Source organism: Melozone crissalis, unplaced genomic scaffold (genome assembly GCF_028551555.1).
Source record: "Melozone crissalis strain CALT ecotype California unplaced genomic scaffold, PUWL_Pcris_2 ptg000079l_1, whole genome shotgun sequence".
Lineage (NCBI taxonomy): Eukaryota > Metazoa > Chordata > Aves > Passeriformes > Passerellidae > Melozone > Melozone crissalis.
The window spans coordinates 4629622-4642352 of record NW_026535856.1 but is presented as its reverse complement, the minus strand read 5'-3'; the positions used below and the strand labels follow the sequence as shown (position 1 = coordinate 4642352).

Sequence of the window (12731 nt, the reverse complement as noted above, 5' to 3'; positions counted from 1 at the left end):
AGGTGTGGCAACCTGGAGAAAGGGACTGGACCCTCCTGGGAGGAGGATGATGAACTCCAACGGACCCAATGTGGGGCCAAGAGCCAGGATTTGGATCAACGGTTGAGCTTTTCCATCCCCTTTGTCCCGCAGGGCTCCGGGCGGTCGTGACCCTGCTGGAGTGTGGGGGGGACCTCCAGCCCTCCGGGGGGCCCCTGATCCTCCTCTGCCGAGGGTCCGGGTTCAGTTTCGGCAGTTTTGGGTTGGGCTGGTATCGGCAGAGACGCGGGCAGGGGCTGGAGTTCATAGCACAGATCAGCACTGGTGGCACCACCCACTATGGAGATTCTGTGAAGGGCCGGGTCACGATCTCCAGGGACAACGGGCAGAGCTCGGTGATGCTGATCATGAACAACCTCAAGGACGAGGATTCCGCCATCTATTTCTGTGCCAAATATTCCTATGGTGGCTGGAATGCCACCCATGCCATTGGTTTCACTCCTGGTGGTTGGGTTGGTGTTTGGGGTTGCAGCCCCGTCCCTGTCCCCTGCTTTTCCCAGACCCTTCCCCAAACCCCCCTGACCCACCCCTGACCCTTTGTCCCAGCCCCGCCCCCTTTGCCCCAATGCTGCCCAGTGGCCCCAAACCGTGCCCTGGCTCTGCCCCCAAACTCAACTCCTGTCTCCAAATCTCCCCCTCGTGCCCCAAAAGTGCCTAAAGGGCCGAGATTTGAGGACAGTGGGTGAGGTTTGGGCCAGCGGCTGTGGCTGGGAGCCCAGAGTGGGGATTTGGGGCAGAATCGGGCGAGTTTTGGTGCCAAAGCAGGAGGGTTTTTGGCAGAACCGGTTTGGGCATTTTAGGTCTTTGGTCACTATTGGGGGAAATGGGGGAGACCAGGACCAAGGGGTAAGAATGAGGTCAAGGGCTGAGATTTGGGTAAAAGTTCTGAGATTTGGGGACAAGAGGGGCTCAGGCAAGGGCGCTGCCACCACCGGCACGGACAATATAAGCAGCAGCAGCAGCCCAAGCAGCACCAGCAGCTTTGGCACAGAAATGGGATCCGGAATCCTCGAACTTGAGGTTGTTCATGGTCAGCGTCACCGAGCTCTACCCGTTGTCCATGGAGATCCTAAACCGGCCCTTGTCCGACGGTGCGTACCAGGTGCTGGAACCATCGCCCCTGATGTAGGCGACGAATTCCAGCCCCTTCCCGGGTCTCTGGCGCACCCACTGCATGGCAAAACTGCCGAAACTGAACCCGGACCCTCGGCAGAAAAGGCGCAGGGACCCCCCGGGGGGCTGGAGGTCCCCCCCGCACTCCAGCAGGGTCACGGCTGCCCGGAGCCCTGCGGGACAAAGGGGGAATGGGGATGAGAAACCTGATTGGCTGAGGGCCTCAAAGTGGGCGTAGACAGCTGGAAAAATGGGGTGCACCCACATAGGCTAGATACCATGAGCAGGAGGAAAAGGAAAAAATGTTAAATTTGAGGGCAAAATTAATAATGGTGGGGCCAATGTTTTAGCTTTGGCCTCATTCCCATCTCCCCTTTGTCCCGCAGGGCTCCGGGCGGCCGTGACCCTGCTGGAGTCCGGGGGTGACCTCCAGACACCGGGGAGTTCCTGATGTTGCTGTGCCCAGGGTCCGGGTTCGATTTTGGGAGTTGTCACATGCTTTGGATCCGTCAGAGACCCAGGCAGGGGCTGGAGTTGCTCGCCGGGATCAGCAGCAGTGGTTCCAACACCGTCTAAGTGCCATCGGTCAAGGGCCGGTTCACGATCTCCAGGGACAATGGGCAGAGCTCGGTGACGCTGACCATGAACAACCTCAAGGACGAGGATTCCGGATCCTATTTCTGTGCCAAACGTGCTTATGCTGATAATGTGGGTCCTGGTGCTAATTTAGATGACACCCATAGTGGATCCAAGCCCAAATCTCAGTGCCCTCACCTGTGTCCAATCCCCAGACCCTTCCCCTAGGTTTTAGCCCTTCACCACATTCTTACCCTTTTGTCCCAGATCTCCCCCAGTTCCACAACACCAACCATGGAGCCAAAACCCCCAAACTGGTTCTGCCCCAAATCCAACTAAGTTTGCACCAAAATCGCCCGATTCTGCCCCATATCCCCACTCTGGGTCCCAGCAACAGCTGCTGACATAAATCCTCAAGCTTTGTCCCCAAATCAGGACCCTGGACCTCAAACCCCGACCTTCAGAGCAAAGTTTTGGGGCACAAAGTGGAGATTTGGCGTCAGGAGTTGTGGTTTGGGGTCAGCGAGTGAGAATTGGGGCTTAGGCAGAGCAAGGTTGGGATCAATGGTCAAGGGCTGGGTGTGGGCTGGGGGTTTGGGGGAAGGGTCTGGGGAGCGGGGACAGGGGGGGATTAGGAGATGGGGATGGGGTCAAAATGTCCAGGACCAGCATAACCATCATAGCAACCAGCATCATAACATTTGTCACAGAAATGGGATCCGGAACCCTCGTCCTTGAGGTTGTTCATGGTCAGCGTCACCGAGCTCTGCCCGTTGTCCCTGGAGATCCTGAACCGCCCTTGACTGAAGGTGCGTAGCCGGTGCGGCCACCACTGCTGCTGATACTAGCGATGTATTCCAAACCTTGCCAGGTTTTCTAGCAGATCCAGAACATTCCATAACTCCCGAAATCGAACCCAGACCCTCGGCTGAGGAGGTGAAGGGACCACCCAGGGGGCTGGAGGTCCCCCCCGCACTACAGCAGGGTCACGGCTGCCCGGAGCCCTGCGGGACAAAGGGAAGATGGGGATGGGGCCAAAGCTCAACCCTTGATCCAAATCCTTACCCTTCGCCCCAAACTGGGACCCTTGGAGTTCATCATCCTCCTCCCAAGCTTTCCCCTCCCAGTTTGTGGCCCTGGACCAATCAGGGTTCTCATCCCCATCTCCCCTTTGTCCCGCAGGCCTCTGGGAAGCCGTGACCCTGCTGGAGTGCAGGGGGAACCTCCAGCCCCTGGGGGTTCCCTGCGCCTCCTCTGCCGAGGGTCCGGGTTCAATTTCGGGAATTTTGGAATGAGCTGTGTCCGCCAGAGACCCGGGAAGGGTTTGGAATACGTCGCGGGGATCCAGAGCAGTGGCAGCACCGACTACGCGCCATCGTTCAGGGGCCGGGTCAGGATCTCCGGGGACAACGGGCAGAGCTCGGTGACGCTGACCATGAAAAACCTCAAGGACGAGGATTCCGGATCCTATTTCTGTGCCAAGGGTTTTCCTGCTTATGCTGGTGATAACGATGCCTGCTGTATTGACCCCTTCCCCATTGCTTTGTCCCCCCCTGTCCCCATTCCCCAGACCCTTCCCCAGCTCCCAGCCCCTGACCCGGCCCGTGACCATTTCTCCATTTCCCTTTCCCCTTCTCCGGCCCCAAACCCCAACCCTTGGCCGTTGATCTTCCCCCTAACTCTGCCCCAAAAGTCAGCGCTGGGCCTGGGGCTGGGGACACAAACTCAGTCACCGAGAGTGGGGACGAGGGCGTGGATTTGGAGGAGGGTCTGGGGAATGGGGACATTTGGGGACACAACGATGGGGGTGGAGTCAATAGCATTGGCATCATGGTAATTGCCATCCGCCCCAGTGGCTTTGGCACAGAAATAGGATCCGGAATCCTCGTCCTGCAGGTCGATCATGGTCAGGGCTGTGAAGTTCTGCCCATTGTCCATGGAGATCCTGAAACAGCCCTTGACCGATGGGGCATAGTAGGAGAAACCCCCAGATCTGTGGATCCCCGAGACCCATTCCAGCCCCTGCCCGGGGCTCTGGCGTATCCAGAGCATGGAGTGACCCCCAAAACTGAACCTGGACCCTCGGCACAGCAACGTCAGGGACCCCCCGAGGGACTGGAGGTCCCCCCCGCACTCCAGCAGGGTCACGGCCGCCCGGAGCCCTGCGGGATAAAGGGGAGATGGGGATGGGAAACCTGATTGTTTCAGGGCCGCAAACTGGGAGGGTCAAGCTTGATAAAGTATCGAGTCCTAGCTGTGAGGAGGGTGATGAACTATAAGGGTCCCAATTTGGGGCCAAGAGTCAGGATTTGGGTTAAGGGTTGAGCTTTTGCCTCATCCCCATCTCCCCTTTGTCCCGCAGGGATCCAGGCAGCCGTGAACCTGCTGGAGTGCGGGGGGCACCTTCAGTCCCCCGGGGGGTCCCTGCGCCTCCTCTGCCAAGGGTCCGGGTTCAGTTTTGGCAGTTTCACCCTCTTCTGGATCCGCCAGAGACCTGGGCAGGGGCTGGAATACATTGGAGTTATCAACGGTAGTGGCAGCACCTGGTACGCGCCATCGGTCAAGGGCTGGGTTACGATCTCCAGGGACAAGGGGCAGAGCTTGGTGACGCTGACCATGAACAACCTCAAGGACGAGGATTCCGGATCCTTTTTCTGCTCCAAACGTCCTGATGCTCGTGGTGGTGGTTATAGTGTTGATGCAATTGAGCAGCTATTGGGGACCCCCATCTCCCCAATTCCCAACCCCAGACCCCACTCCTGACCCTTTGTCCCAACCTTGTCCTGCTCTGGCCCCAAATCTCAGCTCCTGGCCCCAAATCTTGGCCCCAAGGAGCGGCATGGACAGGAAGGTCATTCGGCCTTTTTGCCTGGCACAGGTAAGGCGACACCTCCTAGGCTGTGCCCAGCTCCGGCCCCTCAGGTTGGGCCGGACCTGGGGGAAATTTCAGTTGGAAATCAGGAAAAAGTTTTTCATTAAAAGAGTCAAAAGGAATTGGATTGGTTTTCCCCGGGGAGGGGGTGGAATCACCAACCATGGGTGAGCTCAACAAAGCCTGGAGGTCGCCCTGGGTCCCAGAGATGAGGAGCTGGGGCTGCGTTGGACTTAAGGGTCTTGAAGGTGTCTTCCAACCTGTGAATTCTGTGAGTTGTGTGAATTGTGTGAATTCTGTGAATTTGGACACACAGTTTTGGAGAATGAGAACAAACCCTGAAGAATAGAGTAAGGGGTGGAGCATTGAAGGGACGACCTGGGGAGGAGCAAAGGTGGGGTCCCAGCCATGGGGGTCGGATGGAGGCCAAAACCATGAGCACCAAAACCAGCCCAAGCACCAAAATGTTTGGCACAGAAATAGGATCCGGAATCCTCGTCCTTGAGGTTGTTCATGGGCAGCGTCACCGAGCTCTGCCCGTTGTCCGTGGAGATCGTGAACCGACCCTGCACCGACAGTGAGTACTTGGTGCTGCCACTGCTGCTCATCCCTGCCAGGAATTGCAGCCCCTGCTCGTGGCTCTGGTGGATCCAGAAGATCTCAACACTCCCGAAACTGAAACCGGCCTCTCGGCAGAGGAGGCGCACGGAACCCCGGGGGCTGGAGGTCCCCCCCGCATTCCAGCAGGGTGACGGCCACCCGGAGGCCTGCGGGACAAAGGGGAGATGGGGACAAGGAGCTGCATTGGCTGTGGATCCAAAGTGGGCACTGCCATTCCAGAAGAAGGGTGTGGGATCCACCTGGGAGGGCCAGCAGGTGCTGCAGGAGGGGGATGATGAACTCCAAGGGTCCCAGTTTGGGGCCAAGGTTCAGGATTTGGGTCAAGGGTTGAGCTTTGGCCTCATCCCCATCTCCCCTTTGTCCCGCAGGGCACCGGGCGGCCGTGACCCTGCTGGAGTGCGGGGGGAACCTCCAGCCCCCCGGAGGGTCCCTGCGCCTCCTCTGCCGAGGGTCTGGGTTCAATTTTGGACAATTTGCAATGGGCCGAGTCCAACAGAGACCCGGGCAGGGGCTGGAATTCATCGCCAGCATCAGCAGTGGTGGTGGCACCACCAGGGACGCAGGTTCAGTCCAGGCCCGGGTCACGATCTCCAAGGACAACGGGCAGAGCTCGGTGACGCTGACCATGAACAACCTCAAGGACGAGGATTCCGGATCCTATTTCTGTGCCAAATCTTCTGGTTTTAGCACTGCTCTTACTGCTTTTTATGGGTGGTTGGGCTGGTGTTTGGGGTTTCAACCCCGTCCCTGTCCCCAGCTGTCCCCAGACCCTTCCCCAAACCCCCGTGACCCACCAATGACCCTTTGTCCCAGTCACGCCCCCTTTGCCCCATCTCTTCCCATTGGCCCCAAACCCTGCCCTGGGTCTGCCCCAAAAATCAAGTCTCGGCCCCAAATCTCCCCCTCGTGCCCCAAAAGCACCCAAAGGGCCGAGATTTGGGGACAGCAGGTGGGGTTTGGGTCAGCGGCTGCGGCTGGGATCCCAAAGTGGGGATTTGGGGCAGAATCGGGCAAGTTTTGGGGCCAAAGCAGGAGGGTTTGGGGCAGAACCAATTTGGGGGTTTGGGGTCTTTTGCCACGGTGGGTGGAACTGGGGGAGATCTGGGCAAAGGGTCAAAAATGAGGTCAAGGGCTGAGATTTGGGTAAAGGTTCTGGGGATATTGGGACAGGAGGGACCCAGGCAAGGGGAAGTGGCCAATAACAGTGACATCATTACCCCAACAGGCACCAGCAGCCTTGGCACAGAATTAGGATCCGGAATCCTCGTCCTTGAGGTTGTTCATGGTCAGCGTCACCGAGTACTGCCCCTTGTCCCTGGAGATCGTGAACCGGCCCTGCACTGAATCTGAGTGGCCAATGCCACCACCGGTGCTCTTGATCCCCGCAATGTATTCCAGCCCCTGCCCGGGTCTCTGGCTGATCCAGAACATGGAGAAACTGCCAAAACTGAACCCGGACCCTTGGCAGAGGACGCGCAGGGACCCCCCCCCCGGGGAGCTGGAGGTCCCCCCCGGACTCCAGCAGGGTCACAGCCGCCCGGAGCCCTGCGGGACAAAGGGGAGATGGGGATGGGGTGATGCAAAAGTCAGGTGGAGGTGTCCAATTAATTAATGGGTGGATCGGAGGTAATTGCAGGGTTTAAGGCACTTTATCATTCAGGATACCTCTGTTGGATGTTTGGGGACAGACAAAGGGTATTTGGGGCAAAAGCAGTGAAGGTTTGGGGAAGGGGGAGCGGCCCTGACCCTGCTGGAGTCTGGTGGGGACCTCCAGCTCCGCGGGGGCTCCCTGCGCCTCCTCTGCTGAGGGTCCGGGTTCAGTTTTGGCAGTTTCTCCATGCACTGGCTGCGTCAGAGACACGGGCAGGGACTGGAATGGCTCGCAGGCATCTACAGCAGTGGTTCCTACACCAACTACGCGCCATCAGTCAAGGGCCGGTTCAGGATCTCCAGGGACAACGGGCAGAGCGCAGTGACGCTGACCATGAACAACCTCAAGTACGAGGATTCCGGATCCTATTTCTGTGCCAAGCGTAGTTCTGGTGGCAATGCCAACACTGCCAGTACTTTGGGCCATTCCCCCATGGCCATTTCCCCAGCTCTCCCCAGACCCCTCCCCAGACCCAGCCCTGGCCCCTCTGTCCCCACCCGGGCTGATCAATCTCCCCATGGTTGCCCAGGGCCAGGGGTTCGAGTCCTGCTGCGGGAGTTTCCCACTGACCCCGAGCTGGGGAGGGGCTGGGCTGGAGGGGGAGGTCTCTGCCCGGACACCTGGACCCCATTCCTGACCCTTTGTCCCAGTCCTAGTCTGGTTTTGTCCCCAGTGTCACCTCTGGGCCACACTCAGTGCCCTTGTAAACCAAAGATTACAGACATGGTCAACATTTGGGACCAAGGCTGAGATGAGAGGTCAAGAATTTAAACCTTGGGCTAAAATTCCTGACGTGAGGACATAAGCAGCACCACCATTGCTATAAGCACCGGTTGCTTTGGCACAGAAATAAACGGCGGAATCCTCGTCCTTGAGGTTGTTCATGGTCAGCGTCACCAAGCTCTGCCCGTTGTCCTTGGAGATCGTGAACCGGCCCTTGACCGATGGCGCGTAGGTGGCGCTGCCGCTGAACCCAGCGAGCCACTCCAGCGCCTGCCCGGGTCTCTGGCAGATCCAATACAGAGTGGAACCTCCAAAATCGAACCCGGACCCTCTGCAGAGGAGGCGCAGGGACCCCTCGGGGGGCTGGAGGTGCCCCTCGCACTCCAGCAGGGTCACGGCCGCCCGGAGCCCTGCGGGACAAAGAGGAGATGGGATTGAGAAACCTGATTGGTAAAGAGTGCCCAACTTTGCATGGCATGCTTCAAAAATCAGACAGGACCCACCTGGCAGGACGATGATGAACTCCAAGGGTCCCAGTTTGGGCCACGGGTCAGGATTTGGGTCAAGGGTTGAGCTTTGCCCTCATCCCCATCTCCCCTTTGTCCCGCAGGGCTCCGGGCGGCTGTGACCCTGCTGGAGTGCGGGGGGGACCTCCAGCCCCCCGGGGGGTCCCTGTGCCTCCTCTGCCGAGGTTCCGGGTTTCATTTTGGAAGTTTTGAAATGTGCTGGATCCGCCAGAGACCCTGGCAGGGGCTGGAAGGGGTTGGAAGTATCAGCAGTGGTGGTGGCAGCACCAACTACGCGCCATCCGCCCAGGGTCCGTTCAGGATCTCCAGGGACACCGGGCAGAGCTCGGTGACGCTGACCATGAACAACCTCAAGGACGAGGGTTCCGGATCCTATTTCTGTGCCAAAGCTGCCTATAATAATTGGGGTGCTGCTGCTGGTATGGATGGTGTTCACCTCATCCCTATCGCTGTGTCCCCACCTGTCCCCAGTCCCCAGCCCCTTCCCCAATCCCCAGCCCCTGACCCCACTCCTGTCCCCGTGTCCCAGCTCTGGGCTGGCTCTGCCCCACATTCTCAATTCTTGGCCCGAAACCTCAATTCTGGGCTCCAAGTCTCAGCCTAGGTCTCTAAAACTGGGTGCAAATGGTCAAGATTTGGGGAAAATGGGCCAGATTTGGTCTGTGTCTTTGACTCAGATCCACCACTGAATTTCTGAGCCAGAATGGGTCCAGTCTGGGGGCAATGGTTGGGATTTTACGGCTGAGGCCAAGCTCAGGGTGAAACCGGCCCTGATTTGGGGCCAGGAGCTGAGATTTGGGGCCAGAGCAGGGCAGGGTTGGGACAAAGGATCAGGAGTGGAGGGAAGGCTTGGGGCACAGGGAGAGGGAAAAACACATAAACAATATTTGCAGCACCCCAACCAGCACAATAACCATCAGCAACCCTGGCGCAGAAATAGGATCCAGAATCCTCGTCCTTGAGGTTGGGGCATGGGGAAAGGAATGGGGTCAGGGGCTGGGGTTTGGGGAAGGGTCTGGGACAGGTGAGGGCAAGTGGTGACACAGCGATGGGTGCGGGCCCAATAGCATAGGCATCATTATATGGAGCAGTAGCACCAGCAACCTTGGCACAGAAATAGGATCCGGAATCCTCGTCCTTGAGGTTTTTCATGGCCAGCGTCACCGAGCTCTGCCCGTTGTCCCTGGAGATCCTGAACCGGCCCTGCGCCAATGGCGCGTAGTCGGTGTAAGCACCACTGCTGATCCCTGCAAGGCATTCCAGCCCCAGCCCGGGTCTGTGGCGCACCCAGTGCATGCCAAAACCCCCAAAAAAGAACCAGAACCCTCGGCAGATGAGGCGCAGGGACCCCCCGGGGGGCTGGAGGTCCCCCCTGCACTCCAGCAGGATCACGGCCGCCAGGAGCCCTGCGGGACAAAGGGGAGATGGGGATGAGAAACCTGATTGGTCCAGGGCTTCAAAGTGGGTTTGGCCAGCTGGAAAAGAGTCGGGACCCACTTTGGAGGAAGATGAGAAGGCCCAGGGGTCAGAATTTGGGGCCAATAATCAGAATTTTGTTCAAGGGTTGAGCTTTGGCCCCATCCCCATCTCCCCTTTGTCCCGCAGGGCTCCGGGCGGCCGTGACCCTGCTGGAGTGCGGGGGGGACCTCCAGACCCCCGGGGGGTCCCTGCGCCTCCTCTGCCCAGGGTCCGGGTTCAGTTTCGGGAGCTACGACATGAACTGGATCCGCCAGAGACCCGGGCAGGGCCTGGAGTGGCTTGCAGGGATCAGCTGGGATGGTTCCGGCACCTTCTACGCGCCATCAGTCAAGGGCCAGTCCAGGATCTCCAGGGACAACGGGCAGAGCTCGGTGACGCTGACCATGAACAACCTCAAGGACGAGGATTCCGGATCCTATTTCTGTGCCAAAAGTGCTTATGCTGGTTATGTGGGTCCTGGTGCTAATTTAGGTGACATCCATGGTGGATCCAAGCCCCCATCTCAGTGTCCTTTCCTGTCCCCAATCCCCAGACCCTTCCCCTGGGTCTCAGCCCTTCACCGCATTCTTGACCCTTTGTCCCAGATCTCCCCCAGTTGCACGACGCCAACCATGGAGCCAAACCCCCAAACTGGTTCTGCCCTAAATCCAACTAAGTTTGCACCAAAAACGCCCGATTCTGCCCCAAAATCCCACTTTGCGCTCTCAGCCACAGCCGCTGACACGAATCCTGAACCTTTGGCCCCAAATCGGGACCCTGGGCCTCAATCCCTGACCTTCAGAGCAAAGGTTTGGGGCACAAAGAGGTGATTTGGGGTCAGGAGTTGTGGTTTGGGGTCAGCGGGTGAGAAGTGGGGCTGAGGCAGAGAAAGGTTGGGATCAATGGTCAAGGGCTGGGTGTGGGCTGGGGGTGTGGGGGAAGGGTCTGGGCAACGGGGACAGGGCGGGGACACGGAGATGGGGATGGGGACAGCAAGGCCATCGTCAATAAGATGAGCACTTTCAGCCCAACCAGCACCAGCACTCTCGGCACAGAAATAGGATCCGGAATCCTCATCCTTGAGGTTGTTCATGGGCAGCGTCACCGAGATCTGCCCGTTGTCCCTGGAGATCCTGAACCGGGCCGTGACCGATGGATTGTAGTAGGTGGTGCCATCAGGATTGTAGATCCCTGCGACGTATTCCAAACCCTGCCCGGGCCTCTGGCGGATCCAGAACATTTCATAACTCCCAAAACTGAACCCGGACCCTCGGCAGAAAAGGCGCAGGGATCCCCCGGGGGGCTGGAGGTGCCCCCCGCACTCCAGCAGGGTCACGGCGGCCCGGAGCCCTGTGGGACAAAGCGGAGATGGGGATGAGGCCAAAGCTCAACCCTTGACCCAAGTCCTGATTATTGTCCCCAAACTTGGACCCTTGAAGTTCATCCTCCTCCTCCCAGGTGGGTCCCGCCTCTTTTTACAGCTGGCCTTGCCCACTAGGAGGCTCTGGACCAATCAGGTTTCTCATCCCCATCTCCCCTTTGTCCCGCAGGGCTCCGGGCAGCCGTGACCCTGCTGGAGTGCGGGGGGGGTACCTCCAGCCTCCCGGGGGTTCCCTGCGCCTCCTCTGCCGAGAGTCCGGGTTCAGTTTTGGCAGTTTCGGCATGCAGTGGATCCGCCAGAAACCCGGGCAGGGCTTGGAGTGGCTCGCAGGGATCAGTGAAAATGGTGGCACCACCAACTATGTGCCATCGGCCAAGGGCCTGTTCAGGATCTCCAGGGACAACGGGAAGAGCTCGGTGACGCTGACCATGAACAACCTCAAGGACGAGGATTTTGGATCCCATTTCTGTGCCAAACGTGACAATGGTTATGCTGGTGGTAATGCTGCTGCTCTTTTTGCCTTCACTTATGCTAATGACCATGAGGGTCATGAAATTTCTCCAATCCCAGCGATGCGTCCCTCAAGTTTCAGCCCTTCTAAAACCTCAACCATTTTCTCCAAAACTCTACCAATGTGTCCCAAACTCTGTACGTTTCTCCAATTTTGCCCATTTCTCCATAACCTCAACCCAGTCCAAGGTCCTGTTTGTAGGAGGCCTGAACTGGAGCCCAGGGGTGAAGTTTTGGGGCGAATGGTTGAGTTTTTAGGCAAGAGCAGGGGAGGGTTTGGGGTCAGTGCTGACCATTGGGGCAAATGGGGGAGATTTGGGACAAAGGGTCAAGGGCTGAGGTTTGGGGAGGAAGAGTCTGGGTTTGGGGACAAGGGGGGCTCTGATGGGGTGGTGCAACCACCGGAATGGTCAATATAGGCAGCAACAGGGTTACCAGTATTGACAGATTTCACAAAGAAATAGGATCCAGAATCCTCGTCCTTGAGGTTGTTCATGGTCAGCGTCACCGAGCTCTGCCCGTTGTCCCTGGAGATCGTGAACCAGTCCTTGACCGATGGCGCGTATTTGGGGTAACCACCATTGTTGTTCACACTCACGACGCATTCCAGGGCCTGCCCGGACCTCTGACGACACCAGCCCATCCCAAATTGTCCAAAATTTAACCCGGACCTTCAGCAGAGAAGGCGCAGGGACCCCCCGGGGGTCTGGAGGTTGCCCCCCGCACTCCAGCAGGGTCACGGCTGCCCGGAGCCCTGCGGGACAAAGGGGAGATGGGGATGAGGGAAAAGCTCAACCCTTGACCTAAATCCTGACTATTGGCCTCAAATTGGGACCATTGGAGTTCATCACCCTGCTCACAGGTGGGTCCTGCCCCATTTTTGAAGCATGCTATGCGAAGTTGGGCACTCTTCACCAATCAGGTTTCCCATCCCCATCTCCCCTTTGTCCCGCAGGGCTCCGGGCGGCCGGGACCCTGCTGGAGTGCAGGGGGGACCTCCAGCCCCCCGGGGGATCCCTGCGCCTCCTCTGCCGAGGGTCCGGGTTCGATTTTGGCAGTTTTGGGATGGGCTGGTATCGCCAGAGACCCGGGCAGACGCTGGAGGACATTGCAGATATCAGTAATGGTGGCAGCACCTGGTATGCGCCATCCGTCAAGGGCCGGTTCACGATCTCCAGGGACAACGGGCAGAGCTCAGTGACGCTGACCATGAACAACCTCAAGGACGAGGATTCCGCCATCTATTTCTGTGGGAAATCT

At 58.5% G+C, this 12731-nt stretch overlaps 1 gene segment (V, D, J or C); it reads left to right on the top strand.

Annotated features, from left to right (window-relative positions):
- Window positions 1-9726: 9726 nt before the first annotated feature.
- Window positions 9727-10256, top strand: LOC128946289 (immunoglobulin heavy variable 3-43-like; the record flags this gene model as incomplete). The annotated part of the segment is given in 2 exon segments: window positions 9727-10050; window positions 10197-10256. Coding segments are annotated over 2 exon segments (384 nt in total), but the record flags the coding sequence as incomplete, so codon positions are not given.
- Window positions 10257-12731: the final 2475 nt, after the last annotated feature.